Genomic DNA, 22,633 nt, shown 5'->3' on the forward strand with positions numbered 1-22,633 from the left:
CACCTCCTCAGACCCTCCACGGTCTTGTCCTTCGCCTTCCCCAGGCGACCTTTGGGGCGACTTCTCGAGGCCACTGCTTCTAGCGAAAGGATTCTCCATGCCGCCAGTCGCCACTCCTCCATCCTGCGTTGCTGTTGGGCCCCTCATGCGACTGCATCCGAATCCAGCTGGTGTAGTCACCTTCAAAATCCGATGGTTAATACCTGATGTGCCGATGGCACTCCCTGGGCTTGTACTTTTTAAGCGGCACACAGTCGCTTTGATAGAGTCTGATTAGGGAAGATCCATTAATAACGTAACGCAAAAATTGGCCATTTTGAACCCCCCTCCAACCATGTCACACTTTTTGTATGAATTATTGAAAATTTTTATATTAATGTACTGAACTCGAGTGGCGATCTCTCTTCGCTTGTGTGGTCGGGTTGGGATCTGACGACCAAACTGGCACAACCTCACATAACCCTACTTCATTGAGTGCCGTTGCTGATGAAGCAAGTGTGTAGGAGCCGGACAATACTAAATACTCATCCTACTTGGTTGGCATGTGTACAAAAATACATATGAGAGAGTTAGTTCTGAAAATGTATTGCGAGAGATCTGCTGGTACCTGGTGCTGGGAATTTGGTTTCATCAGTACCCGCTCTTAATAGTTTTGCTTCTTACAAATCTCCAGGGGAAGATGGGATCTATCCCGTTCTTCTTCAGAAGGGTTTTGAGCATATCATGAAAAAACTTTTAGTATGCAGTTTTGCTACTGGGTATATTCCCATATCCTGGCGGGATGTCACTGTAAAGTTTATCCCAAAAGGAGGACGTGCTTCGTATGAAGAAGCAAAGAGTTTTAGACCCATCAGTCTGACCTCATTTCTTCTGAAATGCTTAGAACGCATTATCGATCATCACATTCGTGATGACTGTTTGGCAAACATGCCTCTTCATGTTAATCAACATGCTTACCAATCTGGAAAGTCCACCGTGACACTTCTACACAAGGTTGTCTACGACATCGAAAAAGCATTTGCTCAAAAGCAATCATGCTTGGGTGCGTTCTTAGATATTGAGGGTGCTTTTGACAACGTGTCTTTCGATGCAATATTGGAAGCCGCACGTTGTCATGGCCTACTTAATATAATTACCAAATGGATTCACCAGATGCTTAAAAACCGACATCTCTACTCGACATTACGTCAAGCAGCGATTAGGAAATTAAGTGTCTGTGGCTGCTCCAAGGGGGAGTATTATCTCCACTTTTGTGGAACCTCGTTGCAGATACGCTATTGAGATTACTCAATAATGGCGGTTTTCCTACCTATGGATTTGCCGATGACTATCTAATATTGATAGTCGGTTTGTGTATTACTACTTTATTCGACCTGATGGAAAACGCTCTTCAGGCAGTCGAAAGTTGGTGTCGCCAATATGGCCTTTCGGTTAATCCGAATAAAACATCTATTGTACTTTTCACGGAAAAACGTAACCGTAATGCCCAAGTAACCAGTAAGCATTATATAAAGCATTTGAGTGGCATTATATGCGCCTTTACTGCAAAACATTAAATGCCAATAAGCCCTATAGTCGCCTTTAATGCTATTTTAATGCAGGTTTTGGCCCAATATATGGCTGCTTAAATGCTCAATCCTACTTTATTCATAAAGTAGAAATTTGTTGAGTAGCATTTATTCAGCATCCGAAATGCTGAATAAATGCTTAATTTTTAAAACAAGAAAAAGTTTTTTAATGGCATTTTTTCTAATTCTTTTTTACATAATTTTTTTCATATTATATAGTTACTGTTATTTTCATATTTGAAATGGAGCATAATTTTTTACTTTCTTCGAGCGGGATTCGAACTCGCGGCTCTTGCCATCCGACGCTGTAGTTGTCATCGCCCTTACCAGCTGGCCCATAAGAGAGATGGTAGTGGAAATAATTTTGCCAAACATAAACAAAATCCCCTTTCAGGAACATTGAAACTTAATCTAACTCATCTCAGAATGTAACTGTCACAAACGTCATAGCCAGTTGCAATGTGAAACAGCTACAGTAGTGCTGCTTAATGCATCCATCAAAAATAGTGCAATGGAATAATAAAATGTAGCGAAACTATGTAATTAGTGGTAGGGTTAGGTTAACGACAAGTACTCCTGTCAATGGTCGGAATGGAAAAAAACATTCTGTCCGTACCGATTTCTATTTTCAAATGTAAGTTCATTGGACAAATAGTCCCCGCTATATGGTTCCATATTGGAAAACGTTTGACGTATGAACACTACAGGCCTTAAAGTGGCACTAATGTAGCTGTTTCATTGCACTTAACGAAAAACAACATTGTGCATTCAGAATGCTATTTTAAAACTATGCCTCTCATGATGGCTTTGAGAATGCTTATTTAGAACAGCCAAGTTTTCGAAATGCTTATATACAGCACGGAGCATATGCAATGCCAGTATAATGCTACTATAGTGCTTACTTTAATGCTTATTGGTTACCTGGGTGGTATTCGCCCATTACATCTTTTTGACTCTGAAATCAATGTAACGGATCAGGTAAAGTATGTGGGACTAATTCTTGATTCCAAGCTCTCCTGGACTCCTAATATTGAGTTCAGAGTCAAAAAGGCGTGTATGGCTTTCGGCCAATGCCGACGAACTTTTGGTAAAACTTGGGGTATTAAACCTAAATATATCAAATGGATTTACACAAACGGTTGTACGACCAATTTTGACTTATGGATGTCTTGTGTGGTGGCAAAAGGGTGAAGTGAGGACAATTCAGTCTAAATTAGGCCATCTTCAAAGGATGTGCCTAATGGCAATGACTGGTGCGTTCTCTTCGACTCCCACGGCTGCTCTCGAGGTTCTTCTCGACGTTGTCGCACTACACATACATCTCAAACAAGAAGCACTTTCTTGTACTTACCGATTATGGGTTCTCGGTTTCATGGAAGAGAATCCTGTAAACCGCAGTTCTACACACACTTCGTTGTTACAACTCATGGTCGATTGGGACAGAACAGTCCTTACTCCAAGTGATCTCACACTCGCTAGTAGTTTTCCTTATAGGACATTTTCAACACAATTCCCCTCGCGGGATGAGTGGACATCTGGCTATTTGGAGAGAAGTCGGACAGCATTGTTTGATATACTGACGGCTCCCTCTTCGAAGGTAGAGCGGGTGCAGGTGTCTACTCGCGTGAGCTAAGATTGGAACAGTCCCACTCACTGGGTAGACAAGAATGGGTACCTGGCCATTCTTCCATAGCTGGAAACGAATTGGCTGATGAGTTAGCTCGCACTGGAGCATCACAAGACTTTTTTGGTCCTGAGCCAGCTATTCCAATATCTAAGTGTTGGGTGAAGCGTTTGATAAGCTCTTGAGCTTCCACTCAGCACAAACAGTATTGGAGTAGTTTGGATTCATGTCGACAAACAAAATTGTATCTTGTATCTTGTAGAGCCATCTTCGGTAGTAGCTAACTATTTGGCTAATCTGTCTAAACAGAATTGCAGTGTCTTAGTCAAGGCCTTGACAGGTCACTGCCGACTCAACTATCACATGGCAAATATTCAACGTGTTGAATCCTTTGTCTGTGATAATTGTGAATCCGATTATGGAACTTCTTATCATCTGATATGTAACTGCCCAGTTTATGCGCAACTGCGTTTCCAAATATTTGGTAAACACTTTCTAAGTGAAATTGACTTCAGAAACCTGAACCTTCAAAGTATTCTGTTGTTCATAACCCGTTGTGGTAAGGAGCTATGAGCTTTTGTACGTGTAGTATACGTTGTATGCCCTCTTCAAGGGTACCTTTCCCAAACTTCCCATTTTTCTCCCATCCATATTCCTTTCCTTTTTGTTCACTTCCTTTTCCGTCAGGTGCGTGATGAGAAAGGCTGTGAAGGCGATGGCACAAATCTCCCGAATTGAGGTGAACGTGCCCCTGGAGCCGACGTTCTGATACCTGATACCTGGGATCTGACGACCAAATTGGCACAACCTCACACAACCCTACTTCATTGAGTGCCGTTGCTGATGAAGCAAGTGTGTAAGAGCCGGACAATACTAAATACTCATCCTACTTGGTTGGCATGTGTACAAAAATACATATGAGAGAGTTAGTTCTGAAAATGTATTGCGAGAGATCTGCTGGTACCTGGTGCTGGGAATTTGGTTTCATCAGTACACGCTAAGCTGCGGTGGACGACGAAGGTCCTTCGTAGCTTAGTAGGGAAAGCACCTGTCATGCGAACTGGGGTCGTGGGATCAAACCCCACCGAAGGGGCGGTTCCCAAGTAACACCAAGCATTACAATATTGCACATATATCAATCACAAATCGGCATTCCAAATGCTAATTGCATTAGATCTGTTTTAACAATGTGTTGTTGCATTTATTTATCAACTGTCAGACAACGATACCCTAAATCAGCAGTACGAACGCAGCGATGCATTACTGGTGCTTTATTTCAACATGCCAAAGTAATGAACCATTAATTCGATCTTATAATTGCCCTTTTCCACTTTAAGTCAACTTTTAGGGCTGTGTTTTTTACAAGTATATATAGCTTCATGGTTACTTGGGTTACCCTCCAATACCTTTTCCGAACTAAATCTATTACATGTTGTACATATGCATAATCAAGTTTCAGACATAGTAACTTTAAGTTTTTCAAGAATGAAGGAAATGTCGTTTACATATATTATGAATAGAGGCCCCAAATGAGAGCCCTGGGGGACACCGGAAGTGGCTTGAATGGGTTTTGATCTATTGTTGTTAAATTTTACAATCAATTGGCGATCAGTTAAGTAGGATTCAAGCCATTTGAGTAGTCCCGGCTCATTCCAGTTTGTTTTTCAATTTGAAGAGAAGCGTGGGTTGGGTATATCTATGCGATCAAATGCTTTACTGAAGTCAGTATAAAGAGCTTCTACGTGGTTTCCTCTATCCATTGCATTCAGGGTATAGTCAACAAGTTCAAGAAGATTAGTTGAACTTGAACGCCATTTAAAGAAGCCATGCTGTGCGTCTGTAATTCGGGTTTTTCGTTTACAATGGCCTCAAAAAGTTTTGTAATGCAAGAAATAATGGCTATTCCACGATAATTACGTATGTCTGATTTTTTTTCCAGATTTGAAAATGGGTATCAATTTTTTTTCTATATATTTGGGAATTTTCCTGATTCTAGTGACATATTAAATAAAAAATAATGGAGCGGTTTGTTCCACTGCTAGAGTTTTCATAAATATAGGAGGGATTCCATCAGGACCAGGACCCTTCGAAGCATCTAAACTTCGTAGAACCTACAAAATGGCATGGACATGAAGTCGATTCACTCCAATATCATTTGAAAAGTCTGGGCAAAATGCAAAATAGTTGCGGTCACGATCATTTTCAGAAAATGTAGAATAGGTTTAATGGAAAAAAATTCCAAAAAGATTACAGTTCTTTTCCGAGCTATCCCCTGCGTTTTCGACAAGATGCATAATTGATGGAACGTTACTAGATTTCAGTTTAGTTTTTACGTAATTAAAGAAGTGCTTTGGAAAGGACTTTATTTTGCTCTCAGTTTTTGAATTGTAATCCTAAAAAGCGATACTGATAGCGTAATTCAATTGATCGCATACGTCCAAGTTTCTTGTGAGATTATGTCAGATTGTGCCATCCCTGCCCATGGCCGAATGTATTAAAAAAATCCCTTTTATATGAAACTTTGAGATATGATGTACGTTGTGCCTGAAGTATTTTGCATGTCAAGTTTTGGTGTTATGTTTTTGGTATTTTATCTCTTATTCATACCAAGCTTATAACAGTGTAGGGTATCAATTTTTGGTATTTTTGAGTTATTTCTCCCAATGAGAGTCCATTGTTCAAAGTTGTTGTTCCATTTCAACGGCGCAAAAATTGCGAACGAGGTCTTGCATCTGTTGATTTTACAGCTGGACTGATTTTGACTTGTTGTCAATTCTGATTCACCAAAACTGTCATAACTCCAACATTTCAAACTGATCTTATGGATCAGCATATCGTTAGAAAGAAGAAGAGTTTATCCTCAATTTGTAATATCAATGAAGTGTTAATTTGATTTGGCTGCCATCTTGGATTTATTTTTTAAACTATTTTTCCGCTAGATTTGCAATCACCGATTTTGAATATCACCACATCGATGAAAATCTTAGCTTATATAGAGCTTTGTGTTCAAAAATCTCAGGTCTATGTTTTTTCTATCAAAAGTTTTGTAATAAATCCAAGATGGCAGCCAAATCCAATATGGCTGCCCCATTGTTATTATTGCAAATTGAGGATACACTCTTCCTCTTTCTAACGATATGCTGATCCATAAGATCGGTTGAGAAATGTTGAGTTATGACAGTTTTGGTGGAATCAAGAATTGACAAAAATCGAGGGTCCATAAAAGTGATTTCTGTTCATAACTAACGAGGGGTCCATCTTTCTGAAAAATTTAACTCGGATCCCTAATAAACTCGCCGAAAGCATTCTAATGAATATAAATTTGGGTATTTTCAAAGACCTCGTGCAAATACTGGCTCGGTCTCAGCAAAATTACTGATATGTATAAGATACGAAATAACGAAAAGTAATATACAAAATATTCAAAGCATAACATATGTTGTTATTATAATATCAAAGGCAAAACATAATTATTTTTGTTTTGTATTAAAATATCTGATAAATGTTACGCCTAAAGTATTTATTTTGGATATTAATTTTTGTTATTATTTTTTGTCATGTTACCTCTTATTCATATCAAGTTCATAAGAACTGCTGTTTTCAAGATATTAGCTTCTGCTCAGGCTCTACAAATAAATGGTGTGGCGTTTGCCATATCACAAAGTAAGCCATGGAAGCAAAACACTTAAAAACAGCAAATTAGTGCTTGAAATGAAAAAAACGGTAATTTTCATTGCAATAATATGGGGTTATTTTCAATTATCCTCGATTTAAACACTCTGAAATAAAGCCTGAAAGTAGTAGAATAAGGTCGAGAAAACAGATTGAAAAAATGTTTGCGCCATTCATAGATACAGCCGTTAGAAGAAAACGTTTTTTCTGAAGAAAACCTCAATAACTTTTGATCCGCATGAGATATGGCAACGCTAAGTCCATGAAAAGTTGCGCCCTGCAAAGCACAAAAGTGCTCTGAACATCACATTGTTGAGAAATTTGAAACAAAAAGTTAGAGCAAAAAAACTTTTTTTCTAGGGTCACCCTAAGCAACTTTGGGAAAATTGCTCTAAATCAGTCAATTTGAGAGCTAGAGAAATAATTTTTAGCAAAATTCTTGGAATCTGGCTGAACTATAACTTCGCGGAACATTGTATAGCCGTATCTCTGCAAATGAAAAAGTTTTATATTTAATTTTTTTCAAATGTGGCCCAACCTAATTTTTATGAAAACCTCAAAAAGCCCATCACCGTTAGGAGCAACTTTGTAGAACAAAGTTTTTTTCTATCTCTGCTATGATCGGCTTGAACAACTTATTACCGCTTTGTATGCTACCTGGACCACTGTGCATTGGCTGTTCCTAAACAATATTTGATATCAGCTTTAGAGCAAATTTACCAACACGATTAGAAAAGAACCCACCAAAATTCAACATGGCTATATTACCCTATTTACCTCTGATGTACGATTCTCCAATACAATCCCAATTCCCAATATTCGGATGCTTGAAAACTTAATCAAATATTTGCAATTCCTATCAGAGCTTTGGGAAATCCAAATTTTACAGAAACACCACGTTGGAATTTTTACAGATAGGTATTTCGACCTCAAGTGTAAATCCGTTTTCCTCAAAGTGTCTGAGGCTGATGAAAATTATTTCTAAATCACTTCATAATTCCGATAAGTAGGTAGTCTGAATCACAGAGAAACATATCGTGAATTTCAAAAGTTTCATAAACCAAAACCTACTCCAAATGAACTTCAACTTCACCCAGAATTTTGACAAACGTCGCATGATTATTCAAAACATAGAATGACTTACTACTACTTACTTACTACGACTTACTACCAGAGTGTAAAATAATCGAAAATTTTTGGTGAATGCCGCCTTTCTTCACTTGTCAGCTCACTTCCAGACACATTCATAGTCGGCTCTGGACTGTCAATATTCGGTTGAATATTAGTCATTGAATATTTATGCACATTTTACAAATTGATAAATTATCTGAAATATGAACACGTTTCAAATGAGTAAAGTTATTTATCACATAGAACTGAATCTGGTTTTCATCCACAAGGCACTTTCAACGGTAAACATCAACATAAACAATGCTAATTATGTTTTTTTCTGCACATAGTAAGCACACTCAGTGAGAGTCGAATGAATGAGTTGGTGGAGTAGTGGTCTGACTATGTCATTCTATGTTTTGAATATTCATGCGATGTTTGTCAAAATTCGGACCGAAGTTGCTTCATGAAGATGAATATTTTAGGCTCTGCTTACTACTAAGAATGGAATCAATGACAAAAGGTCGAAAGACAAAAGGTTGAAAGGACAAAAGGTCGAATGACAAAAGGTCGAAAGGACAAAAGGTCGAAAAAACAAAACATCGAAAGGGACAGAAGGTCTAAAGGACAAAAGGTCGAAAGACACAGAAGGTCGAAAGAGACAAAAGGTCGAAAAGAACAAAAGGTCGATCAAGAACAAGTTGATGACAAGTTGGGTGAATTCCGAAGGTATTTGTGAAATGCATTTAACTACAAGCAGAAACAACACACTCATCTATTAATCAAAGTTGAAGAAAGAGCAATTTTCAAAGAAGAAGTTATTACAACAATATTATGAATATTTGGATAGTTCTGTTAGAGGTAAAAGTATTGTTGATGAATGAAACTTGTATTACACGAGACAAAGTTATCCTATACAGTTGGCAAAACAATGTTTTTATTTTCACTATTTTCAACAATTAAATCAAATTCATTCAATGAGTGCAAATAATAGATGGATATCTAGTTTTTCTAAATATCAATTCGATCTGTGAAAATAGTGCACACCACAGCCACGCAGACGCGTTCATTGAAAATATCAAATACCGAGTATTTCAGATCGACAGATCGAAGTAACATTTAGAAAACTCAAACATCCATCTATTAGTTGTACTCACTGAATGAATTTTATTTAATTGTTAAAATATGTGAAAAATAAAAGAGCAGAGTTTTTGCCAACTGTGTAGGCCAACTCTGATGCGTGATTGATTCTCTCCGTTTCAGTTTCTTGTCCATTACGACCCTTTGTCCCTTTCGTCGTTTTGATCTTATTGATCTTTTGTCTTTCGACCTTTTGTCCCGTTCGACGTTTTGTCCTTTTGACCTTTTTTCACGTTCGACGTATGTCCTTTCGACCTTTTGTCCTTTTCGACCTTTTGTCCTTTTCGACCATTTGTCCCTTCGTTTTGTATTTCGACCTTTTGTCCTTTCGACATTTTGTCGATTTTTTGTCACTAACCCCTGAGAATGGTCACTGCTTTCAAAAAAAAATTAGTCTAAATACTCATACTGACTGATTTTCATTCCGGAATTGACAGTGCACAGCCGAAAATGAATATGATAAAAAATGCGATGACAACAATGTATACTATTTGATTATTTAAAAAACACTGGTTCAGATCCCTTTGTGAATAGAAATCAAAAAACCATTAGTCATTCTTCAGGATTAAGATTAACTACCAAGCATCACATTATTTCACATATATCAATCACAAATCGGCATACTAAATGCTAATTGCATTAGATCAGTTTTAACAATGTGAAGTTGCATTTATTTATCAACTGTCAGACAACGATGCTCTAAATCAGAATTACGAATGCAGCGATGCATTCATTTCATTTCATTTATTTAGTTAACATCTAAACAGATAACACTGAATCAACAATTTGACGCCACAATGCACGGTTCGAGGGCGCATCTCTCCAACCTCGGATACGCCCCACGCTCGCCAAATCGTTTTGCACCTGGTCTGCCCATCTCGCTCGCTGCGCTTCACGCCGTCTCGTACCTGCCGGATCGGAAGCGAGCACCATCTTTGCAGGGTTGCTGTTCGGCATTCTTGCAACATGTCCTGCCCATCGTACCCTTCCGGCTTTAGCTACCTTCTGGATACTGGGTTCGCCGTAGAGTTGGGTCATGGTTCATTCTTCGATGCAGCGGTGCAATACTGATGCATTATTTCAACATGTCAAAGTAATGAATCATTAATTCGGTCTTATATGTAAGTGCCCTTTTCCACTTTAAGTCAACTTTTAGGGCTGTATTTTTTACAAGCATACAGTACACGTTCAATGGCTGCAAGTCATTTAACTGCAACCCTTTTTTTATTGCAATTCGATAGCAACAGTTTTGCAGTTATCGGACCGCTAATCGATGTCAAACTCAATGACAGGTGCATTGAGCTGCACAAATAGATCTCGCGCTGAGAGTCATAGGGTCGTAAATGTATTGATGGATTTCTCTTCGTCTATGTTTTCTTTTCCTTAATGTGGCGAATTGCGATAGTTTTCCGAAGATTTCATTGTTTGGTGTAATAAAAGTTGATTCCATCTTGCACCAGAATCAACAATCACGGTTGTAGCTTTTGAAACAGTTGAGTTATTAACAAAATACAAAATCGATTAAGAGAATTCGATCAATACAGTTACTCTGATTCTCAGCGCGAGGGATGCACTTTATTGCATCTGACGTCGACCGGCAACCGTTTGCTGTCTAAAATACGTTGCAGTTATCGAACGGCATTCGCTAACTGAAACGTAAACATGGCTAGTGTATATAGCTTCATGGTTACTTGGGAATGTCGAGGTCTTTACAGCATGCGTGGTAAAGCAAATGGTGAATCAAAACTATCCACATTTGAATAAAGCCGTCTAAGCGTGGAGCTTACCCTTTTTTTGCCTACCGATAGGCAGTCGAACATACATCGATCAAATACATCGCACAACTTACCCGGGCAAACCTTGAGCGCGCATATCAGCGTTTTGCTTTGGCACTTGCACATCAGACACGGTTCTTTTGTTGGAACTATCGAACCCTCCATGAAGTGGGTTCCATTATAATAGCAACTGCTGGTTTCTGCAAAGAAAGGAGAAGAAAACGACCACATTAATCCCAGGTACGTATGGACAATCAATCTAAAATAATTTTATTATGATTTGCTTGATTGGCATCCAAGACAACGACTTTACGAGGGTCACAAATATGCCACTGAAGGCATCTTATTCACGAAGGTATTCCATTGTTGCACGACTTGCCGATTACGGCCGGAACAACGAGGAAGCATTCCGATTCAATTGATGGATGGCTGTAGCGAATATGTGACAAGAAATGGAAACATATATTTACAACATTCAGCCAACGATCACGATCGACTGCCAGTACATCATAAATATTGGTCTCCTATTATTGACTGTCATTTCTGACCCACTGACACATTTCGGTGCTTCCACTTCCACATGATACTGAGCTTAAGCGACTACGGCGCACCGACTGAATGGCTGTGAAATGTGAAGAGGTAGGTGCTTATGCCAAGAGTTCACAACCTCTGCTAGACTCGTGCATGGAACTCGGATGAAACACTGAAGAGCCCTCATCATCAAAAGTGAAGCCAAATTACGATGGATGATCCTCTTCCTCCGTACAATCCATAATAGAGGAAGTAAGTGATAAACGCTTAGCTCTGGGGTGTAGTGCAGCGCGCCGTATTTGATTCTGTTTGAAGATTGGCGAAAATTAGAGAAAGTGAATTACCATTTGAAAGCCTCGTGTCTCATGAGATTCTTGACCATAGCTCCTCATCTTGATGTGAAATATGACGCTATGTTTGATAACGGTGTTCTTTTTGAGACATGTTGATGGATTACATCTACCAGAACTCTTCACCTCAAATGCTATGACCATTTAAACCATTACTGTTGTTTGTCATATGAAACATAAAGTACCTAAAAGTAATACATTTGTTGCTATTTTGAAACATGATTTCGAAACAAAAACACGTTGAATTTAAAAAGTTTCAACAGGTACTCTAACCTTACTATCGTTATTGAGTTATTTATTTACTTGATTCTGAAGCGAAATTATAAATCTACGGAACATAATAATCTTCCCCAAATTGGTTGAAATTTTACCCAATTGCTTCGACTAATTTGAGTTTGCTGTCAACATAAAGCTAAAGTTATTTTATGGTTGCTTTTTTATTTAACGCTCTTGTGTGGATGAGTAAAGACTCAAACAAGGTTGATGAGATTGAACGCACGAACACCTCTTTTTAAGAAAATTATTTTGAGCTTTTTAGTGGAATGTCTTCACTTGTCATAAGACGAGTTTGTACAATCCCAATGAATTCCACCACTAAATTGTATCTTGACAGATACGTATTTCGACCTAAACTGTAAGGCCGTCTTCAGTGCCTCGTACGTAAGTCGAGTCAAGTACGAGACACTGAAGACGGCCTTACTGTTGAGGTCGAAATACGTATCTGTCAAGATACAATTAAGTGGTGGAATTCAATGGGATTGTACAAACTCGTCTTATGACAAGTGCACCTCTTCTTAGTAAATACCTAACCCAACATAACTTGCGTTCCCATTCAATTTGGTAATTTTGTTTATTTTCCCCTATAACTGTTTCAATATTTTTCAACAACCGAGATTCGAAGTTTCCATCTCCGATTGCCCATCTAAGGCGTCGTACACTAATTACGTAAGCACTGATGGGGGGAGAGGGTGTCTGCCATTATCTTACGCTCTATATAAATAAAAAAAGGATGGGAAAAATCTTACATGGGAGAAGGAGAAAAATTGCTTACGTAATAAGTGTACGGCCCCTAACGCATTTTTTCCCAATCGAATGAGCATGTAGGTAAATACAATAAATCTTACTGTGCTGTTATATTTCCAATAAAAGAAAATTTAAAGCTTCTCGCATTTAAAAGAGTGAATACGTTTGCGTAAGCCGCATGGATAAACTGCCAAAGCGTACGCAATCGTTCTGCTAGAGTCTTAATGCAACTCAGATAGAGTATGCGTTCTGATAAATTAACGAAAAGAAACAAAAAAAAAACCAGAATAATCCACCTAGCGGCGATGATGCCTTTCTCGTGCATATTAAAATGTATTGAAAAAATAACATTAGGTGGGTCAAAAAAGCACTTTTGTGGAAAAAATCGGTATATAACACTTGTCTTTCTATCAAAAGTTGCATGTTTTGCATTAATCACTGCATAGCCACTATTCAAAACAACTTTTGTTTTTCAAGAAAGGCAAACAATATTGCTTTCAATAATTCCGACATGCAATATCCGATCAGACCAATTTTTATAGCAAACAGTGGGAAGGCATTTCCCGTCGAATGCAACTTGATTTGCGAGTAAATTAAGTAATGTTAAGTCTACAAAATTTGAACACATACACACCATACACACATAACCGGTACACAAATAGTTTTCAAAAGACATCAATTTTGAGAAAAGCAGCGTTAGATGTCGATCGGTATAGAACACTATAGTCTCCGGACCTTCTATCAAAAGTTCATTTTTGGAGAAATCCTATAGACTTTCGGTACAACTTTGTTATACGAGAAAGGCAAAACAATTATATGTGATTGGATATCTGTTTAATTGCGAGGTTGCAATTCTCCGGTAGTGGGTTGCGATGCCAGTAAAGAAAAAGAATTGCTAGGTTAAAAGATGTTAACAGTTTACACAATACGTATGTTCCTAGCATTCATTGATAGTTGAAATCTACAAAACTTTCGCTATCACTTCCTTGGCATAACATAACTGTACTCGATAACACTCCTCATCTTCCGAACAAGCGAAAGTGATCCCCGTTCCAGGTACCCAAACCTACACGAAATGATGTCAGATTACGTGCCTCACTTCCATCGGCCCTGGTCACGGAAGAGAAGAAAATTCGCAAGTTCATGTCGCACACGTCCTATTTTACGGTCTGCCCACACGTTGCGTTGCCTTTCACACCGTAGCAATCCACTCCAACTCATTATTGATCATCAGTCTTCCACTTCGCAGCAAAAAAAAGGCAAACCTGAATCGGCACCGAGAGTGATGCGAATCGTATTTAAATAGCTGAAGTGGAATCTTTATGTGTAAAGTTAATTCTACATTGTATCCGAATGTGGACGCCACCTCATTCACTTTCATGTCGACAGACTTTTCAACGCAGTCAATAGATGTATCAACCGGACAGTTACTGAACTGAAATCTGAATGCCTGTCGAGCCGCTTCCTTCGCAATTCATCATCCACCATTCTGTTTCGTTACCTTCCGTCAAGTCTTTTGAAGGCGCTTGTTTTCCCTTTCTCATAGACATCAATTGTGCCATGAGCATGAAGACTCACTGAGGCACTAGAGTAAAGTTTGTTTTCTTTTCTCGATAAGTCAAGTTGAATTGAGCTCAGCGTTTCATCAATCACTGATTCGCGTTTGACACGAGACCTCGCCTTATGCTCCCGTCCCGTATTCGAGTCGTGTCTTTCATTAGCTACGCAATAAGTCGGAGAAAATTGCTGTCCAGAATAACGATGCTTAATACCGATCGGAAGCCCTGGATATGACATGTATTCGCGCCTACCACAGCATCTACTCAATTACTATCTTCTTTTGCGATGAGAGGTACTATTGATGGGATTATAACAACCATTTGACGATCTATTAGCACGCCTCATTATTGATTCGTACCGCCCAGTAGATGAGGTAGATGTATAAGCAATATACTGCGATTGTTGTTCAAATTGCTAACTCCACTGGTGATCAATGTTTGTATTGATTCAGGATGTTGACCATTAGAGAAGCGGATGCTAAAGAAGAAGTGTAGACATAAGAACGATCGAGGCTCAATACATGGCAATAGGCTTAATTGAGAAGCGGACAACCGGTACATACAATCGTGGTTTTGTTGTTTTCCATAAATACATTAGTTAAAAGAGTTATAACTTATTTGATAATTTTCCGAAACTTGTGAATTATGCCACTTTTATAGATATAATTTTCAATTTGTTAACATATGAAGGTAAAATGTTGATGCTTGCATAATTTATCAGCAAAATGCGTGTCTACAAATCAGGCCAAGATGGATATTTTTAAACACGAAATGATGAGCTGGTAGAAGCGATGAATCGCCCGAAAACAAAGTAAGGCCCCGGTCCGGATGAAATACCAAACGAGGCGCGTAAAGCTGCGATCTTGGCATTTCCGGATATGTTCAAAAAAGTATTCCAGAGTTGCCTGGGTAACTTTCCAGAAATGTGGAAGATTCAGAAGCTGGTGTTGCTGCAAAACCCAGGGAAATGCTGAGTGCTGAGAAAGCGTCCAAGCAGAACCGAAGAGGAGACGTAAAAAAAACGCCTTCAACAGCGCTTTTAAGCCATCGTCGCAGTGCTGCACATAATGCGGATCCCTGGCTACCTGTTTTATATCCCGAAGAACTACTTCCTTCTTGGTATACGACACAAACGAAAGGCAAAATTCGATGCGTATTACAGCGGGCGTTCATCACAGTTTTAATACTTGGGTCAACCCTCTGGAACGGAATATATGTATTGGGAAGTTCAGCGCTCACCGGCTGACGAACGAAAATGACCTGCGACTAACTGATTTCGTCGCCTCCAATAATATGGCCATTCGCAGCACCTACTTCCAACACAGCCTTCCGTATCGGTACACCTGGAGATCACCACTGCAGACAGAATCACAATTCTGATCTGATTGATGGACGTTTCTCCGACATTATCGATTTCAGGACATATCGTGGCGTTAACATCGACTCTGGCCACTATATGGTAATGGTCGAACTCCGCCCAAAACTATTCGTCATCAACAATGTTCGGTACCGACTACCGCCGTCGTACAACCTTACCCTTTGGGGTAATGAAACTTGTAAGCAATGCCGTTTTTTGAAATTCGAAAATGTCATTTTCATTGACACCCTACTCTACAGCTTATCGGTGGGAGCAACGGCTATCAACTGGAATAGTAATATATATAATAGAATTTTTTGAAATAATTTCTGTAGATAAACTTCATCATAAAGACCTGAAAAACCTATAACATTTCTTCGGGTGGATTTCTGAACAGAATATCTTATGGAGTTCCTATACTAAAATCCATGTTATTGTGTTTTACTTAGTACCGAATGCTAATGGTATTAGATAAACAGACATCTAATAGAAGTACCTACATATATAACATCTGTACTCCAAATACTTCACAGTTTGAGATTTTTTACACAGAATAAAATATTTGTACTAATTTACTAATATTTATTTTCTGAAATCCATTTCAACTACACTCCCGGCCAAAAGTTTGGGTTCACCTTCGAAAAATATAGGCGAAAGTTTTTGGCTGTACTGTTGCCGTCTTACATCCGATGTCGGGTATTGTTAGCTCAGTACATAGATTATGAGTAGATCTTGCTTTGTTGGAGTTGAAACGAACAATTTTCATTACATATACACATTTTCAAATATATATGGCCTCTAATGGCCTAATGAGTTGGTTTGCTATCGATTTTCGTACAGGCGTAACTGACCTGATTAGACTGTTAAGATCAGAATGATTTGAAGGACTTAGGACTCAGTAAAAAGGGAATCCCGTTTGTTTGTCACATCCGGTTTGGACATATCTAAATCGTAAATAATTCGCATGACCCCTAAGGGCCTTTATTGTATCGATATAATAGGTTGTTATTGATTTTGAACCGTGCGTTATTGACAAAATATCTGAATTCAAGAATGATTTTGAGGGGTTAGGGACAAAAGGTCGAAAGACAAAAAGTCGAATGGACAAAAAGTTGAAAGACAAAATGTCGAAGGGACAAATGGTCGAAAAAGACAAAAGGTCGAACGGGACAAAACGTCGAAAGGGACAGAAGGTCGAACGAACAAAAGGTCGAAAGGGACAAAAGGTCGAAATCAACAAAAGATCAATAAGATCAAAATTACAGAATTTTTAACAATTAATTAAAATTCATTTTCAAAAAAATATATTAAGCTCCTTTTAGTGGAATGTATTTAACCGTCTAAGACGAATTAAGTACTTTCCATTTAATTCCACCAATTAATTTTCGATATCTTTGCAGATATCTAAAATGAATCGGTGGAATTAAATGGAGAGTACTTAATTCGTCTTAGACGGTTAAAATTCATTCTGTGAGTACAACTAATAGATGGATGTTTGGGTTTTCTAAATGTCACATCGATCTGTCAAAACGGCGCACGGCACACATCAAATACATTAATGCGCGCGCCTGCGTGGCTGCAGCGTGCACTATTTTGACAGATCGAGGTGACATATAGAAAACTTTAATATCCATCTATTATTTGCACTCATTGAATTGTTTAATTTAATTATTAAAAATAGTGAAAAATAAATGGGCATTGTTTTGCCAACTCTATCTCGCGCAATATAAGTTTTATTCATTTCCAAAATCATCAATCTGTTTTATCTCTACCAGAGCTATCTAGATATTCATAATATTGTTTCATAGTAATTTCTCCTTCTTTGAAAATGGCTCATTCTTCAACTTTGATTGATGAGATGAGCGTGTTATTATTTCTGCTTGAAGTTAAATGCATAGCACAAATTCCTTTGGAATACACCCAACTTGTTTGTTCTTTGTTTGAAAGCAGGCTTCTGAGCCTTTTGTAAAGAGCTTTCTGAGCCTTTTGAAAAGAACTTGAAAGCAGGCTTCCAGGCCTCTTGAAAGGAGGCTTCCAGGCCTCTTGAAAGGAGGCTTCCAGGCCTCTTGAAAGGAGGCTTCCAGACCTCTTGAAAGGAGGCTTCCAGGCCTCTTGAAAGGAGGCTTCCAGGCCTCTTGAAAGGAGGCTTCCAGGCCTCTTGAAAGGAGGCTTCCAGGCCTCTTGAAAGGAGGCTTCCAGGCCTCTTGAAAGGAGGCTTCCAGGCCTCTTGAAAGGAGGCTTCCAGGCCTCTGAAAGGAGGCTTCCAGGCCTCTTGAAAGGAGGCTTCCAGGCCCTTAGGAAGGAGGCTTCCGGGCCTCTTGAAAGGAGGCTTCCAGGCCTCTTGAAAGGCGGCTTCCAGGCCTCTTGAAAGGCGGCTTCCAGGCCTCTTGAAAGGAGGCTTCCAGGCCTCTTGAAAGGAGGCTGGGCCTCTTGAAAGGAGGCTTCCAGGCCTCTTGAAAGGAGGCTTCCAGGCTTCTTGAAAGGAGGCTTCCAGGCCTCTTGAAAGGAGGCTTCCAGGCCTCTTGAAAGGAGGCTTCAGGCCCTCTTGAAAGGAGGCTTCCCGGCCTCTTGAAAGGAGGCTTCCAGGCCTCTTGAAAGGAGGCTTCCAGGCCTCTTGAAAGGGAGGCTTCCAGGCGCCTCTTGAAAGGAGGCTTCTAGGCTCCTTGAAAGAAGGCTTCCAGGCCTCTTGAAAGGAGGCTTCCAGGCCTCTTGAAAGGAGGCTTCCAGGCTCTTGGAAACAGGCTTCCAGGCCTCTTGAAAGGAGGCTTCCAGGCCCTCTTGAAAGGAGGCTTCCAGGCCTCTTGAAAGGAGGCTTCCAGGCCTCTTGAAAGGAGGCTTCCAGGCCTCTGAAAGGAGGCTTCCAGGCCTCTTGAAAGGAGGCTTCCAGGCCCTCTTGAAAGGAGGCTTCCAGGCCTCTTGAAAGGAGGCTTCCAGGCCCTCTTGAAAAGGAGGCTTCCAGGCTTCTTGAAAGGAGGCTTCCAGGGCCTCTTGAAAGGAGGCTTCCAGGCCTCTTGAAAGGAGGCTTCCAGGCCTCTTGAAAGGAGGCTTCCAGGCCTCTGAAAGGAGGCTTCCAGGCCTCTTGAAAGGAGGCTTCCAGGCCTCTTGAAAGGAGGCTTCCAGGCTCTTGAAAGGAGGCTCTTGGAGGCTCTTGAAAGGAGGCTTCCAGGCCTCTTGAAAGGAGGCTTCCAGGCCTCTTGAAGGAGGCTTCCAGGCCTCTTGAAAGGAGGCTTCCCCAGGCCTCTTGAAAGGAGGCTTCCAGGCCTCTTGAAAGGGAGGCTTCCAGGCCTCTTGAAAGGAGGCTTCCAGGGCCTCTTGAAAGGAGGCTTCCAGGCCTCTTGAAAGGAGGCTTCCAGGCCTCTTGAAAGGAGGCTCAGGCCTCTTGAAAGGAGGCTTCCAGGCCCTCTTGAAAGGAGGCTTCCAGGCCTCTTGAAAGGAGGCTTCCAGGCCTCTTGAAGGGAGGCTTCCAGGCCTCTTGAAAGGAGGCTTCCAGGCCCTCTTGAAAGGAGGCTTCCAGGCCTCTTGAAGGAGGCAGGCCTCTTGAAAGGAGGCTTCCAGGCCTCTTGAAAGGAGGCTTCCAGGCCCTCTTGAAAGGAGGCTTCCAGGCCTCTTGAAAGGAGGCTTCCAGGCCTCTTGAAAGGAGGCTTCCAGGCCTCTCTTGAAAGGAGGCTTCCAGGCCTCTGAAAGGAGGCTGGGCCTCTTGAAGGGGAGGCTTCCAGGCTTGAAAGGAGGCTTCCAGGCCCTCTTTGAAAGGAGGCTTCCAGGGCCTCTAGAAAAGGAGGCTTCCAGGCCTCTTGAAAGGAGGCTTCCAGGCCTCTTGAAAGGAGGCTTCCAGGCCTCTTGAAAGGGAGACTTCCTGGCCTCTTGCAAGGAGGCTTTCTGGGTTCTTAAAAGGAAGCTTCTAGGCCTCTTGAAAGGAGGCTTCCAGGCCTCTTGAAAGGGAGACTTCCAGGCCTCTTGAAAGGAGCTTGAGCCTCTTGAAGGAGGCTTCCAGGCCTTTTAAAAGGAGGCTTCCAGGCCTCTTGAAAGGAGGCTTCCAGGCCTCTTGAAAGGAGGCTTCCAGGCCTCTTGTAAGGAGGAGGCTTCCAGGCCTCTTGTCAGGAGGAGGCTTCAAGGCCTCTTGTCAGGAGGAGGCTTCCAGGCCTCTTGTAAGGAGGAGGCTTCCAGGCCTCTTGAAAGGAGGCTTCCAGGCCTCTTGAAAGGAGGCTTCCAGGCCTCTTGAAAGGAGGCTTCCAGGCCTCTTGAAAGGAGGCTTCCAGGCCTCTTGAAAGGAGGCTTCCAGGCCTCTTGAAAGGAGGCTTCCAGGCGCCTCTTGAAAAGAGGCTTCCAGACCTCTTGAAAGGAGGCTTTCAATCCTCTTGAAAAAAAAAAGGGTTCCAAGCTTCCAAACTTTTTGAAAAAGGCTTCTGAACATCTTGAAAGGAGTCCTTCGAGCATCTTGCAAGGAGGCCTTCGAGCTGCTTGGAAGAAATCTGTGCTGGTTGTGGAGGACAGGATTGTATTGGATTTACAAATCGACAGACATATTATGTACAAAACAAAGTTTTGAAATTAAAAAATACACAACTATCAAAACTATATCAATAAATTTTGATTGGAATTGTAATTCGTCCGTCATTACGATTTTTTGTTCGAGGTACACCCATCCCCCCACCCCCCCCCCCCCCCGCAGAACTATAGGTACGAACTTTTTTTTTGTTATTCTACTTGTTTTGAGTGCTTTTTTGGCAGCTTGTTGTGAGTTCAAAAATTAATGTTGATTTTATTGCTCAAATTTTGGCGAAAAATAAATGCAAATTCATCCGAAGGATATATCATTCAGCAGCAAATTTAGTCAAGATAAAGATACCAATCTCACAATAAGTAATTTTGATAACAGGAAATAATGTTTAATTCACTTCTTGAAAATGGTGATACTGATCAATGTTCCCCGGATTACGCTAACGATTATTTTGGGTCTCATATGAACAGGTAAATTCGACTAATGATTCCCTGGAATAATGCCAAGTCAAATCCGAGTCGATATGCCCAGAAATTCTAAATGTAAGTTGCTTTTGAGCATTGCAAGAAGGTTAATCTTTGAAGTAAACATTTCAAATTCAGGCAAAATACATATTGAAGAAAACTGAATTTCCTTTTATTCGAAACTGTACTTCAGACATTAATCGGCTAAAATTGAACTTTTATTTGATTTTAAAAATAAAGCTAAATTTTTCCGTCGAAATTTCACCAATGCCTTTCAAAGATGATTAACATTGGGTTCCATTCCACTTTCTATTTCGAAATTTTGTGGGCTCATTTTAGAGAAAATTTAATTCCACTAAATTTTGTTATCTTTGTAGATACGTATTTCGACCTCAACTGTCTGGTCGTCTTCAGTGTCTCGTACTTGACTCGACTAAACTTGTCTTGGACGGTTGAATACATTCCACTAAAAAGAACTTAAAATATTTTTTCGGAACATATTTTTAATACATAAATTTAAGAAAAATGTGTATCCTAATGTAATATTTTAGTAGATAAAGAAAAATGTTGATTTGAATTGTTGAATTTTTCGTTTCAAACACCTACGATCCAAGATCTGTTCATAATCCAAGTACTGAGCTAAGAATACCCGAAATTGGATGTAAGACGGCAAAAATACAGCCAAAAACTTATTACAACACGCAGCGAAATTGTGTATGATTAAACTAAAGATAAATATTGTTGAATTCAATAATCGCTTGGTTGTTGATTCAAAAAGATTTTATTGTTGTTTCTACTGGAAAACCTGATAGAAATAACAATATTATTTTAATTTCAACTAGGCCGTCTTCAGTGTCTTGTACTTGACTCGACTTGAAGAAAATGATCGCAGCTTACACTATTTATACTATGCGTAGGTATAATAATTTATCTAGGTACTTATCTTACTACGGTGCTTATTTCTACTCCACCACCACCACCGTAGTAAGATAAGTACCTAGATAAATTATTATACCTACGCATAGTATAAATAGTGTAAGCTGCGATCATTTTCTTCAAGTCGAGTCAAGTACAAGACACTGAAGACGGCCTTACTGTTGAGGTCGAAATACGTATCTGTCAGGATACAATTAAGTGGTGGAATTCAATGGGATTGTTTAAACTCGTCTTATGACAGGTGAAAACATTCCACTAAAAAGCTCAAAATAATTTTCTTATAGAAAAATATATGTTGTGAAACTAGGTATTTTGCTGTTTCCTTAAACTAATTCAGAAGGTGGAACCAGGGTGGAACCATTCATTTCTGGAGTATTCCGGCACGTTATAGACTTTAATATATCTATACATATATAGGTTTGTATGATAAAATTAAATTATATTGCCTAAAAACTATATTGTTTTCTAATTCGCAGAACGAAATGGCAAGCACTGGTGAAACTTTCATTGTTAGCAGGGTTTGCTTGGTTCCACCTTCAACAAACGAGCAAGAAATATGGAAAACTGAGGTAAAATTTGTGCAGTATTCAACGAACGATAATTAATTCTCAATCTATTATCTTATTTTCAGAGCTTGCTCTCATTCAGCATTGCGGTTGGAAGCAGATTTTATAATAATGATAAGTATTAAGTGAATATAATTGGGTAATGGAAAAATAAATTATAAACCGTAGTACATTCATTTGTTTTTATTTATTTTCACCTTGAAACGAAGGAAAATATTAAGCAAAATAAAAAAGAAAATAATTATTATTATTTCAACAATATTATATTGTTGAATTGATATGTTTATATCATTGAATCTATAATGCAATGATGATTGCTTCAACAATAATATTGTTGATTCTACAATAATGCGACTCAAATCATGAAGCGGTTTGATTGTAGAAACAACAATATTATGGATTGACTCAAACGACAAATATTATTAGCCCTGAGTTAACAATATTTATTGTTGAATTCAAT

The 22,633-nt window shown here is 39.6% G+C and overlaps 1 protein-coding gene and 1 long non-coding RNA gene across 3 annotated transcripts in view; one reads left to right on the top strand and one right to left on the bottom strand.

The window, feature by feature from the left end:
• The window catches only part of LOC134213690 (uncharacterized), an 87,459-nt gene that overhangs the window by 14,988 nt on the left and 49,838 nt on the right, over positions 1–22,633 (bottom strand). For both annotated transcript variants that reach the window (XM_062692968.1, XM_062692967.1), the window contains exon 2: positions 10,964–11,089. In XM_062692968.1, coding sequence (XP_062548952.1) covers positions 10,964–11,089 — 126 coding nt within the window. The remainder of the gene's footprint in view (positions 1–10,963; positions 11,090–22,633) is intronic.
• LOC134218135 (uncharacterized) lies at positions 21,955–22,313 on the top strand. Its single transcript, XR_009981265.1, has 3 exons — positions 21,955–22,024; positions 22,084–22,176; positions 22,239–22,313. It is a non-coding gene; the product is annotated as an uncharacterized LOC134218135 (long non-coding RNA).

Source organism: Armigeres subalbatus, chromosome 2, assembly GCF_024139115.2.
Source record: "Armigeres subalbatus isolate Guangzhou_Male chromosome 2, GZ_Asu_2, whole genome shotgun sequence".
Lineage (NCBI taxonomy): Eukaryota > Metazoa > Arthropoda > Insecta > Diptera > Culicidae > Armigeres > Armigeres subalbatus.